This window comes from Carassius auratus, chromosome 50 (genome assembly GCF_003368295.1).
Source record: "Carassius auratus strain Wakin chromosome 50, ASM336829v1, whole genome shotgun sequence".
NCBI lineage: Eukaryota > Metazoa > Chordata > Actinopteri > Cypriniformes > Cyprinidae > Carassius > Carassius auratus.
The window spans coordinates 3909073-3931701 of record NC_039292.1 but is presented as its reverse complement, the minus strand read 5'-3'; the positions used below and the strand labels follow the sequence as shown (position 1 = coordinate 3931701).

At 34.0% G+C, this 22629-nt stretch overlaps 2 protein-coding genes and 1 long non-coding RNA gene across 5 annotated transcripts in view; 2 read left to right on the top strand and 1 right to left on the bottom strand.

The window, feature by feature from the left end:
* The window catches only part of LOC113066682 (uncharacterized), a 672150-nt gene that overhangs the window by 424744 nt on the left and 224777 nt on the right, over positions 1-22629 (bottom strand). The gene's annotated exons all lie outside the window — the stretch shown is intronic.
* On the top strand, positions 3990-4602 carry LOC113066708 (uncharacterized). Its single transcript, XR_003279216.1, has 2 exons — positions 3990-4077; positions 4189-4602. It is a non-coding gene; the product is annotated as an uncharacterized LOC113066708 (long non-coding RNA).
* Positions 5036-22513, top strand: LOC113066699 (calcium/calmodulin-dependent protein kinase type 1D-like). 3 transcript variants are annotated; one of them, XM_026238670.1, is made up of 12 exons: positions 5036-5176; positions 5994-6148; positions 15089-15220; positions 15875-15949; positions 16847-16985; positions 17187-17316; positions 18219-18294; positions 18423-18535; positions 19124-19202; positions 20768-20855; positions 20944-21094; positions 21224-22513. In XM_026238670.1, exons 2-12 carry the CDS (start codon positions 6054-6056, stop codon positions 21295-21297), a joined length of 1152 nt encoding a protein of 383 aa, XP_026094455.1. In that variant the 5' UTR covers positions 5036-5176; positions 5994-6053; the 3' UTR covers positions 21298-22513. The 3 variants fall into 3 exon arrangements, with proteins under 3 accessions (XP_026094455.1, XP_026094454.1, XP_026094457.1); XM_026238669.1 differs by lacking the exon at positions 5036-5176 and having other exon boundaries at positions 5495-6148; XM_026238672.1 differs by lacking the exon at positions 5036-5176 and having other exon boundaries at positions 5495-6148; positions 21195-22513.

Genomic DNA, 22629 nt, shown 5'->3' with positions numbered 1-22629 from the left:
TTTTTTAATGTGTGTACGTATTTATTTATTATTTTGCTCTAACAAGAATTAATCTATATTTAATTAAATCAATTACATTTTATTTTACATTTGATTTGTCCATTTCTGCATCTAAACGCCTAAAAACATAAAACATGCTCTATTATACTATTGTTAGCAATTTCTTTATCGTCCAATTTATCTGGTGTACACACTTTTATTTTCATAATAAACTTGTTTGTTAGATTATACACAGTTACAGTGGTCTATAATAAATATTAACAGGTTTTATTCAAGCTGTTTAGAATGATTGCAGTAGGCTAATTTTTTTAAATGTAAATCCAAAAAATAAAATAAAAAATTAATCAATAAAAAACATTGGAAAACAATAACTGTTTTACTTTTTTATACATTTTGTATAATTTCATAGTTTATGCATTATAGTTATAAAAACAAATAAATTTAGGCACTCACATAGAAATCTTAGGCCTTATCCTTTTCTGACAGTTTTAGGGATTTTTAAAAATCCTAAAAAACCTTATTTGTGCTGCAAATAATAATTTCAAACTCAAAAAGTAAATAGTCAGTTCATGCTTTATAAAGCCTTGTCCCAATATTAATAGTCAGTAGTAAGCAGTTTATAAATACAGCTATAAATAGCTTGTTTTTGGTTTATAAGCACATTTATTAAAAAGGAGAGTAAAGGGTCAGTTATCTCCCTATGAAAAAAAAAAAAATAAAAATAAACAAACAACAACACAGATTGATACAGAACTCAGAAATTCTATTGTGGATTTATGATAAAATCAGCCTGTAAATGAATTCATACTCATCCAAGAAGACACAAGTAGTTCACACCAAACTTTTTTTAACATGAAGCCAATATACTGAGATGTTAAATTGTGAATGGGTTTAGGATAGCTTAAATGGTGTGGTCATAGCGATTTATTAAAGTAACATAAAAAAATACAATAGTTATTTTACTATATCTTTAAATTTTTTCATTCCAAACTCTTCATAATTTTTTATATACGTAGAAGTCATCATTTGAAGGAAGCACAGTAAGTTTCATAGCTTTATCATTTTCAAGAGCCAGCATAAAATTAAAACTATCATAACTTATAAATGAAGCTTGCAATTCTTAGTACCAATAATGGCCACCAGATGGAGCTATAGGATTACTTTTAAATAATTATTGTAGAAACAAGTATGATTTAAATCATTTATAGAAATCTTTCAAATAAAAATAATATGAATTTTATGTATATTACTGATAAAATGACCCTCACTTAATTAGAATAACAAGCTGAAGTATTGTGAACTGTATATTAAGAATAATTCTTTATAGGCTTTATGGACAGATACGTTTTGAGTGACTCTTGAAGGATCAGCACCACATCCTCTTTTACCACTGTTTAAAGAATTTATCTTACAGAACAGATGCGAATTAATTTTGGATAGCTTGAATGGTTTTGTCGTGGTGATTTTTTGAAATAACAGTAAAAAAGTAACCAGTAAATGTCTTTTATTTTTTTAAAGTGCAGCTTCTAAACACTTCAAAAAAATTTACACATAGAAGACAAGTCATTCTGAGGAAATATGCATAGTTTCATGACTATACAACACTATATGGATGATAGAAAATTAAAAAACTATCATACATCTGATGTCACTCTGTCCCACTGTCACTGTGGGTAATGTGTGTGTGTGTGTGTGTGTGTGTGTTTGTGTGTGTGTTAAGTGAATTAGGTGTGAAACTATCAGGGAGCATTTAGTCTCCAGCACCAACATTTTACAGAACTGCCACTTTCCTGGAGTCTCAGAATTACAATTTGTCAGGTTCTGAGAGATCTAAGATTCCAAAAAATGATTTAATTAGAATACCATTAAGTATTGTGAAATACTATATATTAAGGCTTTATATATAGGCTTTATGAACAGATTAGAGTGACTCGTGAAGGACCAGCACCACCTCCTCTTGTCCGATGGTTTGAGGAATATATCTTCCAGAATCTGGGATTAAGATTTAGGAGCTCATTTTAATTCCACCTCCTTTCCTGAAAAGTCTGTCTTGCAGAATTGACTAAAAATTAATCTTCACATTAATTCCTAATTATTTTGCAATTCTTTTTGTCAGTTCTTCTTGACCTGTTTTTTTCTTCTTCTTTTCTGACCTCATGACCCAGTCAGCATTTTTTGTACAATGGTCAAGTCTTAACTTATCCATTTCTGTATTGCATTTGTGTTTGATATTTATCATGGGTATTTCATAATTTTCGACTTTACAGTTTGAGTTAAAACTCTTTTTTAGCGCATTTCATCTGTAAAAGAAAACATGCCTAATACTTCTGCACACATGAATATAAGGAGTTTTTATCTTCCAGCTTTCCTGGACTATTGTATAGCACTCATAAATGATTAAATAAAAAATAATGGTAGTTATTAAGATTGATATGGTTTGGAATTGGTAAAATGTGCTTGGAAAAAAATCACAATAAAACAATGTTTTAATGTTTAAGTTTGGAATATTAACTGACATGAATGAATGCTATATAAATATTGTTCATGTTAACATAATGTTTATAAATGGAATCTTATTGTAAAGTGTTACTAAAGTTATATATATATATTGTTCTGTGAATGTGATTTTAAAGTCTAGATGATTCGGATTAACCCTTTAACTGCCATATCCCTTAAAACCTCACTGCCAGAGGGATATTGTGAATGCATGTGCCCGCTGGGCACAGTTTACCTGATGCCACCGGGGTGGCGATGGCATTGGTGGCTTGAGCCCGCCATCGCTGCTTGCAGCTATATTTAGCATTTGTTTCTTTGGTATTGTGGCAGTTGCTCTGTGTGTGGCCTTCGTATGAAATCGCTTAAATGCAAAGTTGTTGATTAATTTTCTTTGTAATAAAATGCCTTTCGGCAATCCCAGAATGCAATACACCAAAATCCATGAAAAAGTAAATACAACATTATACTTGCTTTTCCTTATAGAATGAAATATATAAGATATATTTTATTAGTAAAATATTTTTGGGTCACACTTTATTTTAGGGTCCAATTCTCACTATTAACTAACCATTAACTTGACTGACTTTTGCCTCAATTAACTCCTTATTTGCTGCTTATCAATAGTTTATAAGGTAGTTGTTAAGTTAAGGGTATTGGGTAGGATTATGGATGTCATGCATTATATGTACTTTATAAGCACTAATAAACAGCCAATATGTTAATAATAGACATACTAATAAGCAAGTAGTTATTAGTGTGAATCGGACCCTGTACTAAAGCGTTACTTTTTTTTTTTTTTATCATAAACACAATTCCACAGTTTGGGGTCAGTAAGATAAAAAAAAAAGTTGAAAGAGATATTTTATACAGTAAAAAAAACAAGTAAATATATTTCAGATATATTTTAAATACAATTTAAAACAACTGTTTTCTTATTTAATATATTTAAAAATGTATACCTGTGATTGCAAAGCTGAATTTTCAGCATCATTACCTCCAGTCTTCAGTCACATGATCCTTCAAAATTCACTGTAATATGCTACTTTGCTGCTCAAGAAACATTTTCTTTGTATTATCAATGTTAAAAATAGTTGTGCTGCTTAATATTTTTGTGCAAACCATGATACATTTTTTTTGTCTCAATGCATAGAATATTCAAAAGGACAGCAGTATTTTTAAATGGAAATCTCACTTTGGAACAATTTAAACACTTATGATCAATTTAATGCATCCTTGCTGAATTAAAATAGTAATTTATTTATTTAAAAAAAAAAATATATATATATATATATATTATATATATAATAGTATAATATAATATTTATATATATAATAGTGTATATTTAATGCTTATTTAAGTGTTTTGTTGTAAGTTGTGAACATTTTAAACTGCAAACTGTATTGTAAGCCGGCACATTTAAACAGAAAACATATCCAGCTTCTTATTATATTATATTATATTATATCAATTAATATATTTCCTTTTCCTTTACAGATTTGATCTGGAGTCAAGAGGAGCCACAGAACATGGGCTGCTGGTCATTTGTATCACCAAGATTTGAAAAACAGTTAGCCTGCAAGGTCAGGTCACCACTTCACGCTAATAGATAGCCTCTTAGCTTAAATTGTTGACATTCATTAAATGAAAACTGATTTATTGCTAAATGTTGATCTTGTGATTTGTTCCCTCAGTTGAGATTAGTCAGTAGACCAGCATTACCGGCTCCTGCCGTGGGGATCGGTACCCTCCACCATCAGCAGCATGAAGCCATCCTGACCGCGTCTTTCTCCTGAGACCACACAACCATAAACTTCCAAGAAGTGATCGTCTTAGTGTAGCAAACAAGCGATGACTGATACACTGACAACAAACGCCAAGTACTATTTGTAGCCTGAGCACTAAACAGAGGTTTGGCTGTTTAATGCATCCCCTTATTTAGGTATAAGGGAACTTTTTGAAAGTATCATAATTGATATTTCAGAAGTAATATTTGGCACATAAAAAAAAAAATTTGTATAGAAGAAATGTAGAAAACGAACAAAGCATACATGCGTGTTGTGTATGTAATTTTTTTTAAGCACTTTTCAATTAAATTTGATATACATGCAGAAGGCGGAAGACTGGAGGCAAAGAAAAAAATATAAATAATATTGAGATGAAAATTGTGATGTGAACTAGTGGCTCACGATCAAGATGTTGGTGCATTAAATGTGTGCATAGGAATTAGATACATGTCTATGAATGTAGAATCAGAAATAACTGATTTTTATATATTGCTACTTGTTTACAAAGTGAAAGTATTTATGTAAAATTTATAATACTGGTTTGATATCTAGTTTACATTGCTGTCAGTTTTTACCCTTGATGACAAGCCCATCCAAAATCCAATTTATAATGTTGAATTATTGGCATTGTTTTCAGTAATCGTAATGTTGTGGATAGATACTGAATTTGTACTTGAATACATATTCTGGAGATAAAGAGTAAAATAAAAATGTTATCATTTACCATTAACATACTCATTGTGCAAAGCAATTATATTAATAATTACACCTGTTTATACTTTACTAGTCAGTTCAAATGAATTACAGTTCATGTCTTCTGAAAAATGTCCATCTTTCCTTTAGAGGTTCATGAAGAAATGATAACCTGGAAAAGTTCATTCTTTAAAAAGCAACGGTAGGTGATTTCGTATTTTAACAGCATCACTGTGTTTTGGTTTTGGAATTTTAAGATATTAATATTAAGGCAAGACACTACAGGAGAAACCATTGCTTATTTTTTATTCACTGGTCACTTATATAGCTATTTTACTTCCTTAACATGTCTTCTTTCTGAATAAGACGAAAACATCCAAAATATCAATTTACTGTATGTGTTAATATTGTTATACTTTATCGATTTGTGTCTTTTAAAGTTTTTTTTTCCTCTCTAAAATTTAAGATTTTTTTCCCGCCAGATATTTCCAATTAAGTATAGCAATTAGACCAAAATATGTAGTATTTAAACAGAACGTTTATCCCAGTGTCTCTCTCACTCCACTGGGCTTGTATGGCTGATGATGAATGCATCTATCGCTCTTGATGCAGCAGGTGTACCGCTCCTGACGCAGTCTGTTCTGCCGTCAACCCTCACACGAGCTCACCGGTTATTTACCGGGCAACAGCTGCATCATTTTGTCAACCGGTGTGGTACAGCAGCCCTACTTTTATAATACTTCCAAAACACGGAATCACGCATTTGCGTGCGCGTTACACGTTGTTGGTTCAGCTCGAGCGCGTCTCCTCGTCGCGGTGAGTCAGTGAGGCGGGATCCGCGGTGAGTCCGCGCGATTGGATTAGTCGCTGTGCGTCGGTCAGTCCTCGCTCTGTTGGCGGTACCGTAACCGGGCGGCATGAAACGGAATGCGGGCAACGTTTAAAGCCGGCCATACAGTCACAGAGACCGACACTCGCGTTCGCAGCTTTATCCGTTTGTGTTTTGTGTTTCCTGTAAGGTTGGAAAGATTGACGCGTTAAGAAGGTTATTCGGAGGCAGCGCTCACCCTGGAACCACCATGGCCAGGGGAAGCGAGGAATCTGTGAATGGGTCGTGGAAAAAGCAAGTGGATGACATCAGGAAGATATTTGAGTTTAAGGAAATCCTCGGGACGTGAGTATGAATGATTCTTTGACATTGTGAATGACTGACGGCTTTTGCACATCATAGTCAATGAGAATGTCCTCCAGTTTTGGGTTCTCAAAGTTTGACCAATGAGAATATTCCGATGTTACAGACGATTAAAATCATCACAGCAGACACATTTGCTGGGTTATAAATGGATAAAAAATGAAAGCTTGTTTTCTGGCTTATTGCCTCACGAAAAGGTTATTTATTTATTTTTCTCGTAATGTATATTTATATATGAAAATAAAAGCTAGTATATTGTATTTAGTCTGCTTATGCATACTTAAATTATTTATTCAGACTTAAATAGACCGGTAGAAAAAAAAAAAAAAAAAACTTACATTTGCACCCCCAGGTTATCGGTCAACCCTGTATACATCATACGTAATTACTAAAATTAAATGGAAATATTATATGTGTGTTTTTATATATATTATGAAATCATAATACAAAAACAATCACTTATTTTTAGCTTTTGTTATCTTGCATTTTGTAGGGTTTGTCAGTCAACCCTGTTTTGTAGGCTACAGTGAACAAATGAGAACTGGTTTGATGTTAGTATTCATTAAGATGTTTTTAGACCTCATAAGTAATTATTAAAATGAAATGTAATTCAGTACATTTAAAAAAAAAACTATCATGTCAGTCAGCCCTGTTACAATGATTTATATAGTAAACAATGATTATTGACAACTGGATGTTTGTAGAAATATCAGCATTCATCTTCTTATAAACACTATTAGTCTCATAACCCTGAGCGCAAGTCTGAATGGCTAAGTGAACTATTAAACTGTCAACCCTGTTACTAAGGTGAAAGTGTATCCCAACATTCCTTCAACGTGGTCTGTATTATTGCATTGGATGTATGCATTTTAAATCCATACTTAACCTACTTGGCATAGCGGGTTTTAATGCAGGCCTTCTTCTGTCACTGTTAATATCCCACATCCTACAGCATGGCCTTATGTTGTCATGAACAACTGTTCCTCTTCTGTTGTAGCAGCATTGAGGTACTGGTTCACTGGGTTTCCCTAGTATTTTCCTGAAATAGACCAAGAGATGTCTATTTATATGGTGTGCAGGGACCAAAAACAGGACAGGTATTTTTATGTCCCCTTAGAGAGAAAACATTTTTCATTTCACCATTTGAATGGGTTTTATTTATTTATTTACTTGTCTTGTAAACTTTGATAGTCCCACTGTAAAATAAACTACACTTAAGTTTCAAAACCATTAATAAAGATTCAATTGCAGTGCATCTGTGCTGTATCATAGTCTTTTGTTCTTTTTATTATTATTATTATTATTATTATTATTTAAATTAATATTATATTTTACATTAATGTTATTTAATTTTTCAATTCACTCCACGTGCACAATGACAATAAAGTTAAACCTAATCTAATGATTATTGACAGGTCAGGTGTAAATGATACATCACATTTTATTCATTATTTCATTGAAATAAATATTTTTATATAAACATAGATTTATGTTTTTGATGTTTGATTGTTTAATCGATTATTTAATTTTTAATGCAGTGTCTATTCCAAATATCTTAAGATAATATGTATTTTAAAAAAATATGTATTTATTTTTATAATGTGTTTTTATATTTTTACTTATATTAATTTGATTTTTGTAATTTGGTGTCACATCCCAACATCTGAAGATAAAGTGTATTTTATTTAATTTTTTTATTTTCCAAACATTTGAAGATAATGTGTCAGATGAGGTTGCTTAGGTCACAAACAGACATTATAACATGATGGAGATTTGTGTTATATAACGTTTATACAATAGCACACCAAGTCTCATAAAAAAGGATTTACTAGCAGCTTTAGTGGATACAGACCAATCCTGACCTGTAAATGTTTCATTTCTGTAGAAGCTCCATTAGTTCCATTAGTTTTAAACCTCATAGAGAATTCTCTAAATTTTGAGCCACCTTGTCCCAGGCCCTGATACTGGATTACATGTCAGTGGTCCAACAACAGGAATTACAGTCATCTTTGTACTCGTGTTGATAGTGTATTATATGAGGTTAAAAACTGTTTTTCTCTCTCACACACTCTATGTTATTATGTATGTATTGTGTGTGTGTGTGTGTGTGTGTGTGTGTGTGTTGTGCACACACTATTACATTAAGTCACCCCCCCCCCTTGTTTCAGTCATATGTGTTCTTCTTATTTTAAAGATGATTATGATGATGATGCAATCATCATTCAGCATAAACAGCATGAATTACACCAGTGTTCTTCATATTTGCTCCTGTAACCTTATCAAACACACCTGAACAAGTTAATTAAAGTCTTCGGGATTACTTGAAAATCTGTAGCAGGTGTGTTGGAGTGGGTTTAAAATCACCTATTGTATAAGTAAGTAGGTACTACATTTCAATTTGTGACTAAAAAGGATGTTCTATATCAGTGGTCCTGGAGTACCCCATGCCCTGGACATTTTGTATGTCTCCCTCAGTCATCACACCTGATTGAACTCATCAGGTCATTAGTGGAGACCGTAAGACTTGAAGCAGTTGTTTTGCAATAATATTTTACTTGGATTATCTCTCTAGGATTTCCCTTCCTGAAGATGACATAACAGATTCTCTAATACGCTTTACACAAGATTTTACAGATGCAGCCTTCTGAGGCACTAAACAGAAAACACCACACACATTTTGCTCACATTTAACAAAAACCCACCAGTTCACTATATCAACAAATTAGAATATGGTGACATGCCAATCAGCTAATCAACTGAAAACACCTGCAAAGGTTTCCTGAGCCTTCAAAATGTTCTCTCAGTTTGGTTCACTGGGCTACACACTCATGGGGAAGACTGCTGATCTGACAGTTGTCCAGAAGACAATCATTGACAGCCTTCACAAGGAGGGTAAGCCACAAACATTCATTGCCAAAGAAGTGGCTGTTCACAGAGTGCTGTATCCAAGCATGTTAACAGAGAGTTGAGTGGAAGGAAAAACTGGAAGAAAAAGATGCACAACCAACCAAAAGAATTGCAGCCTTATGAGGACTGTCAAGTTAAATCGATTCAAGAATTTTAGTGAACTTCACAAGGAATGGACTGAGGCTGGGGTCAAGGCATCAAGAGCCACCACACACAGACGTGTCAAGGAATTTGGATACAGTTGTCATATTCCTCTTGTTAAGCCACTCCTGAGGCGTCTTACCTGGGCTAATGAGAAGAAGAACTGGACTGTTGCCCAGTGGTCCAAAGTCCTCTTTTCAGATGAGAGCAAGTTTTGTATTTCATTTGGAAACCAAGGTCCTAGAGTCTGGAGGAAAGGTGAAGAGGCACATAGCCCAAGTTATTTAAAGTCCAGTGTTTCCACAATCTGTGATGGTTTGGGGTGCAATGTCATCTGCTGCTGTTGGTCCATTGTGTTTTGTTGAAAACCAAAGTCACTGCACCCTTTTAGAAGTTTTGAGGCACTTCATGCTTCCTTCTGCTGACCAGTTTTTTTTAGATGCTGATTTCATTTTCCGGCAGGATTTGGCACCTGCCCATACTGCCAAAAACACCAAAGTTGGTTAAATGACCATGGCATTGGTATGCTTGACTGGCCAGCAAACTCACCAGACCTGAACCCCAGAAAATCTATGGGTTATTGTCAGGAAGAAGATGAGAAACAAGAGACCAAACAATGCAGATGAGATGAAGGCCACTGTCAAAGAAACCTGGGCTTCCAGACCACCTCAGCAGTGCCACAAACTGATCGCTTCCATACCACGCTGAATTGAGGCAGTAATTAAAGCAAAAGAAGCCCCTACCAAGTATTGAGTACATGCACAGTAAATGAACATACTGTCCAGAAGGCCAACAATTCACTAAATATTTTTTTATTGGTCTTTACAAGCATTCTAATTTGTTGAATTTGTAGGTTCTTGTTAAATGTGATCCAAAATCATCACAATTAAAAGAACCAAGGACTTAAACTACTTCAGTCTGTGTGCATTGAATTTATTTACATTTGCATTTATTTATTTAGCTGACGCTTTTATCCAAAGCGACTTACAATTGCTATATAGGTCAGAGGTTGCACGCCTCCGGAGCAACTATAGGGGTTAAGTGTCTTGCTCAGGGACACATTGGTGGCTCACAGTAGATTCGAACCTGGGTCTCTCGCTATTTAATACACAAGTTTCACAATTTGAGTAGAATTACTGAAATTAACTTTTCCACGACATTCTAATTTGAGATGCACCCGTATTATTCATATTAAATTAATTTGAGCCTGTTTATTATTCATCTGTGTGTTTTAGAATACCAGGCTATTCAAAGTTATGCTTTACAGTAAGTTTATCGCAGTTAAGGATGTTTAAACGGGTGTGCAATATCATGATTTTTGATCATGAACAATTAAAATATCTCCACTATCTGCTACAGCGGACAGTATTTCAGATGCAGTTCTAGCGCCTCTGTCTCAATATACTGTACAACACGACATACATTCATATCAAATGTTGGCTCAGTGCTGAGAGTTACACTCACAGGACACTGCACTTATTCACAGTTACAAAAGTACATTATTTGGATGTGCTTCAAAGCCTTGCTGGTTAAACATTTCATCCGTGGGCTGTTCTAACATGTGCCTTTTCTGAGCGTGAATACGTAGCACACACACTAAAACGCCTGTCAAACAGCGCCTGATTACTTGACAAAGATATCTGTCAAAAACCCACAAGGTTTACATTTAAACACAGTTGAGAGAAAAACAGATGCGTGTCTGTATATAAGATGCAGGTCTTAAAGTGACAGCAGACTAATAGACTACAAATGCTGCCGCTTGTCATTACAGGGATAGTTAACCCCAATTTATTTGAATTCTGTCATTATTTACTTGCTCTCATGTTGTTCCGTACCTGAATTAATTTCTTTCTTCTGCTGAACACAAACTAATATATTTTGAAGAATGTTGGTTAACCAAAGAAATGCAGGTCCCCATTGACTTTGATAGTAGGAAAGAAATACTAGAAGTCACTGGGGAAAAGTAACTGTTTGGTCCCCCACATTTTTCAAAATAACTTTAACATTTAACAGATGAAATAAACTCATTCAGGTTTAAAACAATGTTAATTGTTAATGTTAATGTTTATAAAACAGTAAAACACAAAGAGAAAAATTACTCACTGCTCTTGACTGAATAACTTTAATACAGTTGCTTTAACATGAATCAATATATAATTTATACAGTTAAGTCTATATAATGTTTTATTTTTATACACATTTTTATGCTTAATAAACCTATACTGTACCTGAAAAATAAAGCACTTTGTTCTATTTGTATAGTATGTGTATTTGTAATGTGTATCTTTGTTTTTATTTTATTAATTACAAAGATAAAATGATGACAAAGATTATTATCTTCTCCCGCTTTTTTCTAAATATCTGCCATTCTTTTTTATTTTATATTTCGTTACCTTGTAAGGCTGTTTTTTGTGTGTGTTTGTAAGTTGTTTTTAATAGGGAAATTAGTTTGGCTGTACTGCTCAGACAACTTGGAAAATAGTAAAACAAACATAACACATAATCGTTATAAAATCATGAATTGGGATTTTCCTCACAAATAAAAAATTGTGATATGATATTTTTGACACTCCAAAACACTGTTGCTCTATTATATGTTCCATACAGTATTGGATGGAATCGGCATGCAAGCATGTTTTCAATTTGTTCAAAGACAGTAACACCTGTTGTTTTGGTTTTACGACTTTGGCCGCATATTATATTTCTTGTCAGAAATAGCTCAGACTTTCCTACACACAATGACTCAACAAAAACCTACACACAATCTCCACCCACTCTCTATTGTTTAAACTCATTATACCGCTTTAGGCATTTCTAAATGAGAAAATATCATCAGTCTAGTGTTAATCCATGAGTTTTAGATTAATCCCAGTTTAATCCTGTTGCCTTCCGATGTGGAGGTGCCAGTTTTCCTGAATTCACCTGAGGCTGCGGTCACGTACATTCAGTATGTCATTGCTAAAAAGTTTTTTGAAAAAACAAAAATATTTCTTTGGTGGAATTATTCCTTTAAATCTATTTTAGTAGAAATATATCTGTTATGAAATGACATTCCTTCACATCCCATAATATGTGGCTACACCCACATCTCATATGCTTATATATAGACTTATCAAACTGACATTTGCTTGAGAAATTCAGCATTGCTGCAAAGCATTGAGGTCATGGACCAGTCATGATAAATGAACGCTAGTTCCTTGCTGACCTCATGCTAATTAGGAGTGTAACAGGCAAACATATGCAAGCTTTCCAGAGAATATCTTTGTTTCAAACTATACTTTACAGTCAGGTGCACGACAAGGAACGCAAAGCGCATAAAGGTCAGTGGATGTGGGTTAACGGTCATGCTTTCATAGCCTTATACCTGAAGGTGTGACACACACGGCACTGAGTTACTGAGTGTAAACTTCCTGTGCTTTGATGATTTCCTCTGCCGTTAGGTTCCAGACTGATGGCAAAAATTGAACTAGCTACTTTATTACACTCCACTGTATCTTAGTTAGAATTAGTTTATTTGATTTTATTATTTGCTTTTTTTGACCTGAATCACCTGAATTATGGTTTTGTTCTTTTTTTTCATGCTGCTTGTTGACTCAAGGCGTGCTATTATTTTCTTAAAAATCAAATTAGCTGTGTTCTGATTTGGCCCAGTAAGCAGTCACATAGTAACCACCCATAACTCCCAAGCAACCACATAACAACGTTCTTAATAACACTCTTCATTTTATGTTATTATTATTAGTATTAGGAGTAGTAGTATTATATTTTCTTAGAATTTCGGGGTTTGTTTTGTTTTGTGTTTTGGTTTGCTTTGTTTAGTTTTAGTTTTGGTTTAGATTTGTTTGTTGTTGTTTACTTTCCAAACAATAAAATTTGCTATGTTTTGTTCTTTGTATTTATATTTATTTATTTACTTATTTGCGCTGTTGACTTGATGTGTGCTGGCCATAACTCCCTAGCACCCAATGCAATATCACTTTTTATTATTTTAGTTTAGTTTAGTTTATCTGCTTAGTGAAAATTTAATTATGTTTTTCATGCTTTTTTATTGAATTATGTTTTTATGCTGCTTGTGACTTGTAGTGTATTATTACTTTAAAAAAAAATCTAATTTGCTATGTTTTTTGTAAAACAAAAACTGTGTGTTGCTTGTTCACCTGAGATGTGACATTACTTTCTAAATAAATCAAACATGCTATGTTTTGTTTTGTTCTATATTATTTTGTTTTATTTTTTGTTTTGCACGCTGCTTGTTGGTGTGCTATAACTTTTTAAACATTCAAATTTGCTATGTTTTGTTTTGTTTTGTTCCGTTCTGTTTTTTTGGTTTTCTTTCTTGCTTTGCTTGTTCATTCGAGGTTTCTAAACAATCATATTTGCTATTTTCTGACTTGGCCCAGAAAGCAGTCACCTGTCAAACTATAACTCCCTAAAAACCACATAGCAATGCACTTCATACCACTCTGAACATCTGAACAACTGCCTAGCAACTTCCTGGCAACCATCCATAACATTTTAGCACCGTTTGCACCAAAAAACACCATGTTTTCCTGTGAAAGGTGTCTGAATTACATATGTGTGAAATCTGGTATTTAATGCACTCCACACACTGTTGTTTTTCTTTTTGTTTAATTCTTTGCAAAGATGAACGCCGCACCCACTGCAACCTCACACGCTTATATGAACACATAGCTTACAAAGTACTCAACCTGCTGGGTGCCTGGCCAATGAGTCAATACATTTCAAGCCTCCTGAAGGGCTTATGTTTCAATCGAGATGAGAAATGAATTTTACAGTTTAAGAAACTGATGACAAATGCTTCATTTTGGCAAAGCACCAAGCCCTATGTTTGATGAAATGGTTCAGAAAACCTTTTGACTGAAAAACTGGCTTTTGTTCCAAGCTTTCTGAATTGTGGCGAGTGCTCATGTTAGTGTTTGTAAATGACTGTGTGTGTGTGCCGAGGGATTAGAGCAGATTTTCAGTGACCAATAAAGGCTTAGCTGCAAGCCACAGTGGCCAACTGATTACACACAGTGCATGTGATACAACATCCCTACACAGAATCACAGCAGACGTGAATGTGTGCGTACAGGTTTGGCATTGGTTTAAACAAATATTTGAACAAGTACAGACATTTGAAATGGTTCCTTAGTATTTTAAATGCTCATAAATTAGTCAAGTCAAATGATTTTTAAGTACTTTTTTATTTTATTTTATTTCATGCTTCTGTACCTTTGTAGACTAAGGCAGAATTATTTTTATTTTGTATTTTCAATGCTTCTGCCCCTTTGTAGGCTGTCTAAAGCCCTAGTTATTTTAATTTTATTTAGTTTTATGCCTCTGCACCTTTGTAAAATATCTGAAGCAGTACTATTTTTTTATTTTCTTTTATTTTCTTTTATTTTATTATTTCATTGATTTGATTTGATTTTTCTTATGTCCCTTTGTAGGCTGTTAAAGCACTATTATTTTATTTTAGGCTTGGACTCCTTTGTAGGCTAAACTATAGGCGTTTTTTTGTTTGTTTGTTTTTTTTTTTATATATATATATATTTTACTTTATTTTATGCTTCTGTCCCTTTGTAGGCCATCTAAACCACAACTTTTATTTTATTTTATTTTACATTCTTTTTTATTTTATTTTTTATTTTTATTTTGTTGTATTTTATTCTGGCTATCTAAAGCACTATTTTAACTTTATTTTTATTTTAATTTTATTACTGTATTTTCAATGTTGTTTTAGACTATTAGGCCCCACTATATTCTGCTTACCTCTCAAGCACCTTATTTTGTCTATGTCCTCTTTTTATATTCAAAAAAATCTCGAACCACCATTTTACTCTTAGCTTTTCTTTTAATGTTTTTTTCCAGTGGGGCATTTTCTGAGGTGGTCCTGGCCCAAGAGAAGGCCACAGGAGAGATGTACGCTGTGAAATGCATCCCAAAAAAAGCATTAAGAGGAAAAGAGAGCGGAATAGAAAACGAGATTGCAGTGCTGAGGAAGTAAGTATTCTAAAAGCTCCTGGAAAAGGCTTAAAATAACAAACCCAACACCCATTACATGCTTTACACAAGTTCCTCTAGCTACAGACGAAAACACTAAAGTTCAAAGGCAGCTGTTAGTGGGAGTTTGTGCTTTTCTTCTCAAAGGGAAAGATGACTCAGCCTTTACAACACACCCCTCTCAGCCTCCTACCTTTACTGACTCCTACCTGTCCCTGTCAAAAACGTCGGAAGCATTTTAAAGGCCGTACAAATGATTCATGTGGCCTCCGCCACAGACCTCACTATTCACCGCACGTTGAGGCCGAGCGCAGGTCCATGGTTGTCATGGTAAAAAGGCGTTCAGGCAAGGATGCGAGGCAATACGTTGGCGGGTAAAAACGCTGCTGCTTGCATCTGGATCGTAGATGCAGTGGTAAGAATCATAGTAAAGACTGTAATGGTTGTTTAGCAACTTACATGTAGGAATTCCTTATGTTTTTATCATCTGCATGAATAAAATAGCTCAACATATCAGCTCAGAATTTATGCAAAGGTGTATGGGAATGTGCAATCAGAGCCAACATCAGCCATCCGAAACAAAGCCTTCAAAATCCACTCAAGTGCAACTCTGCTTCGTTGTAATTGATCAAATATTTCATGTGTTCTTTTCAGGATCAAGCATGAGAACATTGTGGCACTGGAAGACATTTATGAGAGCCCCACTCATTTATATCTCATTATGCAACTGTGAGTAGAGTCTGTTTGCTGCTTCAATTAATGCTTTATTTAAGTCTTTGAAACGAAGCCAAACTATGTGAAGCTGGTTTGCAAGATGGAAAACAAAGTAATTTGTTCTTGTTGTGTCACTGTTGAATTTATTTGAATTTGAATCCAGGAAATTCTTCCTGTCGTTCCAATTCACATTCAAGTTCGACGTCCTGTGGGGCGTCCAACCCATGACTTGAAAGAAAGCCAGTTCTTTTTCTCATTTATGTCCAATGCTGCTGCTTTTGTTTGAGAAGATTGGAGTATTAAGTGTTTATCTTTTTATTTATTTTATTATTTGATGGTTGTTAAATTGAATCACCTGAAAAAAGTGTGTGGTTTTTATTTTTATTTTTTCTTGTTGTTTGTTTTTGCTTTGTTTTGTTTTCTGTATGTTTTTTCCCCTTTGTTTTGGTTTGGTTTGGTTTGCTCTTTATTTATTTATTTTTATATTTACATAATTGTTTTTATTTTTATTTTTGCTTTGTTCTGTTTTTAATGCTGCTTGTTGACTCGATGTATGCTATTACTTTTCTAAACAATAATTTTTTTGCTATGTTTAGACTTAGCCTAGTAAACAAATACCTATAAATTACCTTTATTTTATTTTATTTTATTAAAATAGATTATAATGACGTATAAAAAACTATAATGAAATAAAAAAACATACAGGACCATTTAAAAGTTTTTTTTTTCTTTTCTGCAAGGAATGAATTCTTTAAGTCATCAAGATTGCATTACATTTTAGTGACAGTAAACAGTATTATTTATACATTTATATAATTTTGACTGTATATTATATATATATATATTATATATTACTGTAATAACTATATTTAAAAAAACATACATTGTTAAAAACAGATTTCTTTTTTTTAGTGTGTCTGGCGGGGAGCTGTTTGATCGTATCGTAGAGAGAGGTTTCTACACGGAGCAGGATGCCAGTGCGTTAATCAAACAGGTTCTGGATGCGGTTAACTACCTGCATTCACTGGGGATAGTCCACAGAGACCTGAAGGTGATGATTTCCCTTTACTGATTTCCTTCACAGTAAAACAAATCGATGTACAGAGAAGTACAGTTTCATTATACAGTGTATAGGAAGTTGGAACATGAGAAATGAAACACTCACTTCCACTCCAGTGGAAACAAGACGTACGGTGTGAATAACTCCCTGTGACTTCTTAACCTTATCACCTTCTCTCTCATCTCCTGACAGCCAGAGAATCTGCTTTATTTTAACCCACATGAAGAATCCAAGATTATGATAAGTGATTTTGGGCTGTCCAAGATGGAGGGCGCAGCCAGTGACATCATGTCCACAGCCTGTGGGACGCCGGGATACGTGGGTAGGGCTGTCCATCCACTAAATATCAGTGTGAATCTACACTGGATCTGAATATTTAATAAAATGATCATAGTTTTAATGGTAAAACTGTCGAAATGCTATAGTAAAAGCATTTTAATTGGTTAACGGTAAACTCCTCAACTCTGTACTGTGAAAAACTGTAATAGATCTATAATTTTACAGTACAATGCTGTTAAATGTAAAAATTTTATGAAAGTGAAAAATAAATACTTTATACTGAAAATAATATTTTTGTGAGAGCTCACATTTGATAGTTTTTTAATGAATTGACTAATTAATTAACTAGACTGTCTTCTACGTTTTTCTTATCAGTTATGTACATAGGGTTTTATGCTACAGTACATCTTATGATAAAAGTACAATTTGATCATTTATGCACCTTCATGTGTTTCAAATCCATATGATGTTATTTCTACATTCATATTTTCCATATCCATTTACTCTGGTGAAACAAATAAAACAATTTCTATGCAAATTGTAGGCTATGGAGAGTCCATGTCTGTCAAGTCCACAAATGCAGAATAAAAGTGGTTAGAAAATGCCAATTAGGAAACATATTGTTTTGAAATGACATTCATGAAGGCTTGGTTCAGCCACAGGATGAAAATAAAAAAATCAATGAACACATAAATAAAGGAGTTTTTATCTCACAATTCAGACTTTTTTCTCACAATTGTGAGTCAACATCTTGCAATTGTTGAATTTTCCTAAAAATTGCAAGTTTATACTTCGCAATCCTGACATTTTCTGAGAATTGTGAGAAACAAGCTTCTACAGACATGAGATGATCAAAATTGTTTTGGGGTCATTTATCTTTTAATTACCCTTTTACAATTAATTAAATGTAATTTCATTCAATTTCTGTCTTTTTTATTCCTTTAGCTCCAGAAGTATTAGCCCAGAAACCTTACAGCAAAGCTGTGGACTGCTGGTCTATCGGAGTTATTGCTTACATCTTGTGAGTATTTTTATTTATTTTTTATGAAACACATTTGTTGTTTTTATCCCAAACTATTTTTTCATTAATTTAGAAAAGAAGTCTTTAGGTTAAAATACTGAGCACTGTTGAATCCTCGACCTCCTCAGGTTGTGTGGATACCCTCCGTTTTATGACGAGAACGACTCCAAACTGTTTGAGCAAATACTGAGGGCAGAATACGAGTTCGATTCCCCGTACTGGGATGATATTTCAGATTCAGGTGTGTATGGCGTTGGAAATCAAATTCTGGAAAATTCTGTTATGGGTTTACTCACCCTCGTGTCACAAAAAGAAGATATTCTAAAAAATGAAAGTGACTCATCGGCTCCCATCGACTTCCAAAATATATTTGTCCATACTAAGGAATCTAATGGGACCTGAAACTGTTTAGTTTCAGAGAATTTTCATTTTCATTTTAATTACATAAATTCTTACATTTATTCATATCAGCTTCAAACATGGATAAAATGACACCCTTCTTCACCTCTTCTTGTCTCTTCTCCCATCATTAAGTATGACTTGGGTTACTTGTCACTGACAGTCACGACTTTGTTTTCTCCCATGAGCAACACTTTAATAAGGGTTTATCAAAAGTAACACTGATGTATTGCAGCCAGATATAAATCAGCCGTTGAACTAGCGCTAGGCGATTCGCCATCGTTTGAAAATAACAGCTCGACACCCACACCACAAGCTGTTCGCTGCTGTCTGGGGAAGTGTAGGAGGGTGTCGTTTTTTTCACAATTAGAACTGCGCCCTTGTGTAACAGATTCGGTTTCTTTATTTTCACATTTGTGTTGTTTCATAGCTAAAGACTTCATTAATAACCTGATGCAGAAAGATCCAGAAAAGAGGTTGACTTGTGAAGAGGCTCTTCGGCATCCATGGTGAGCGGCCTTTCTCGTGAAAAACCCTGGTGTTGTATCACCAGGTTTAAAGATTTAGTTGCTCTCGGTAACATTAAGCATATTTCTCTGCTTCCATAATGCTCATTACTGAGTTCAAATGTTTTCCTTTTAAGTTTGAAATTCATTATTTCCAATACAAATTAAACATGTCCACACCATACTTTTAAATATTATATAAATGTAAATAATATTAATTAAATCATCCTGAATTATCCTTACTGTATTAGATTATGCTATAATATCATAATTATTTACATGCATTACAGTGTTGAGACCAGGGGAAAAAATCTACTTTTTTGACATGAAATTGTTACACTGCTAAATAAAAAAAGGAAAAAAAAAATTGTATAAATTAGGCGTTTTTTGCTAAATAAAACTTATACTATGTAAGAATTCATATGCACACTGCAGTTCAAATGTTTGGGGAGATCTAGAAGTTTATTTTTTTTTTTTATATTAAGAGTTTTATATAGTTTTTAGCTTTGCATCACAGGAATAAATTACATTTTAAAATGCATAAAACAAAAAAGGTTATTTTACATGTATTTCAGATCAAATAAATGCAGTCATGGTGAGTATATATATATATATATATATATATATATATATATATATATATATATTACTGGATACATACAGTGGGGCTCGAAAGTTTGGGCACCCCTTGCAGAATCTGTGAAAATATGAGTAATTTTCAAAAAATAAGAGAGATCATACTAAATGCATGTTATTTTTCATTTAGTACTGTCCTGAGTAAGATATTGTACATAAAAGATATTAACATTTAGTCCACAAGACAAAAAAATTGCTGAAATTATTAAAATAACCCCACTCAAAAGTTTGGGAACCCTTGGTTCTTAATACTGTGTTCTGTTACCTGATGATCCTCGACTGTCTTTCTGTTTTGTGATGGTTGTGCATGAGTCCCTTGTTTGTTCTGAACAGTTAAACTGAGCAGCGTTCTTCAGAAAAATCTTTAAGGTCCTGCAGATTCTTCAGTTTTCCAGCATCTTTGCATATTTGAACCCTTTCCAGCAGTGACTTTATGATTTTGAGATGCATCTTTTCAGACTGAGGACATTTGAGGGACTCAAACACAACTATTTAAAAAGATTCAAACATTCACTGATGCTCCAGAAGGAAACAAGATGCATTAAGAGCTGGGGGGTGAAAACTTTTGAACACGATGAAGATGGCCAAATTTGTCTTATTTTGTTGAAATATATATTTTTTTCCATTTAGTTCTGCCCTTCGTAAGCAACAGAAGATACTTGTATGTTTCCCGGTACACAAATTAAGTACAATTTACCTTGATCTTCAAATTCCAAAAGTTTTCACCCCCAGCTCTTAATGCATCTTGTTTCCTTCTGGAGTAGTTAAGGCCACTTAATATAAAGTGAGACCAAAAAAAATACATTCAAAATATTAATGACACAAGAGCATCTGTTTACTCATTTATGGTCACATATCCTAAGACTCTGCCTCCTCATGGATGCCTGATGATATTGCAGGAAGTCCAACCGCTGACTTTCTTCTGATTGCAGGATAGCTGGCGATACTGCGCTCTGTAAGAACATCCACGAATCAGTCAGCCGACAGATGAAGAAGAACTTTGCCAAAGCTAAATGGCGAGTAAGTGACCACTTCCTTTCCTCCTTCAGAGAAGTTTGATGTAAGATATTCTCAATTCTGTATTCTGTTCTTTCTTCTCTCCTCACAGCAAGCGTTCAATGCTACCGCAGTGATCAGACACATGAGGCGTCTTCAGCTCGGCAGCAGTATGGATTCCTCTCAACACAGGAAGCAGAATCTAACATCCATGCAAGGGAAGAGTCAGTCAGTCGACGTTTCCTCAGTCCACCACAACGACTGTAAGCTTTTGCCTTAATACTGTATATTTCATGAAACCGGCTTGATTGACTCATCACCAGTGATGTGCTGTGTGTTGTATTATGTCGTATTGTCAAACAGCCCTTGAAGAGGGTGTTATCTTTGTCTAGGTTCACCCATGCAAGCGGCAAACTCTTCCTCGGGGCCATCCACGGTCACTACCATCATCACTGGCTCCAAATGACATCACTTCCTGTCAGACTGCTCACTTGACTGTTGCACTTTGTGGAAAGACATGTTTTCTTCTGTTTAGCAGTAACTTCCATTCTTCACAGTCGAACCAGTTTTCCTTTCTGGAAAGCCAGCGGTGCGCTATAAAACAAGATGGATTCAGCCTGTGTGAATTTCAGAGATCGTTTTAACGAGTAACGCTCATGATTTGGACGCTTATGTGGCTGATGAGTGGGGTTTACAAACATCTACTTTGAGTCTTCGAAGGTGTATATAAAAGTGTCTCATTCATTCAAAAGTTGTTGCTGCTTTATTTCAACCTGCTGCTGTTTTGAACAACCAAATGATAAAGGATGTGATTTACAGAAGCTGATGTAGTGAATACAGGCTTTAAACCAATAGCCAGGTTTACTGTCATCCAATACGTATAAACTTGAAATTCGGATGCATCTGGCATTTATTAATGTGAGAACGAAGGCTGTGAATATTGCATAAACACCTGGAAATGTGCAGTTGAATGTTTTTATCAGCATTTTGTTAATAATAATAATGAAGTGATTTGTGTTTCAGATGATTCTGGAGGTATAAAAGGTTGGCGAAAAACGCACTATTTTGTGTATGTTTTGCATTTATTTTGTAAGCTTTGCTTTTTTTTATTACTCTTGATCACACTTTACATTGCAGTGATTATGTTGCATTGTGCAAATTCAAGTATTTATTGCTATTGCCACTCAAATTACTATTCATAGTACATTATTATTAAATATATGTAATATAGACATTGTAATGTAAAATGTTATCATAATTGTGTTATTTTAATTGAGAAGACTGATGAACGCTCGAGCAGTAACGTGTTTGTTTTTATCACAGATCAATATGAAAAGTACCAGCTTCAGTGACGGTGATCTGTATTTGCTGATTTTGTGTTTCAGTGAAGTGAAAAACGAATGCAAACATCGCAGTTTTCCAGTTGAACTGAAGCCATTTTTTTATATGATGTGTCCACTGATATATTATACGACCGTGAGAGTTTCAAACTGTTCTCGATCTTGCATGTCATCCTGGTCTTCATACCAGCTCTCTGAATTTAGCAGCCGAGTGCTGGTTTTTTCATTCAGGTCGCAGAAATGATGTAAGCTGTGTTTTCTCTTTAGTAGATTTGTTCTGTGGTGAGTGTTTTTGGTTGAGTGTATGGATTCAAATTTTCATTAAAGACAAAGATACCAGTAGTTTTATTGTTGTTCAGACTCATTCAATACTGAAAGAACTGTTACAAAGATATACATGCCTGCTTAGACTGCAAATATTATTTGTATTAAATATGTAACCCTTTACATTCTCCCAG

Excerpts from the sequence above, each read along its gene's own strand:
- LOC113066699 (XM_026238670.1), top strand. The coding sequence starts at position 6,054 with ATGGCCAGGGGAAGCGAGGAATCTGTGAATGGGTCGTGGAAAAAGCAA. Across the intron at positions 15,950-16,846 it reads TTATATCTCATTATGCAACT|TGTGTCTGGCGGGGAGCTGT; the intron begins GTGAGTAGAGTC and ends TCTTTTTTTTAG. Across the intron at positions 18,295-18,422 it reads GGAGTTATTGCTTACATCTT|GTTGTGTGGATACCCTCCGT; the intron begins GTGAGTATTTTT and ends CGACCTCCTCAG.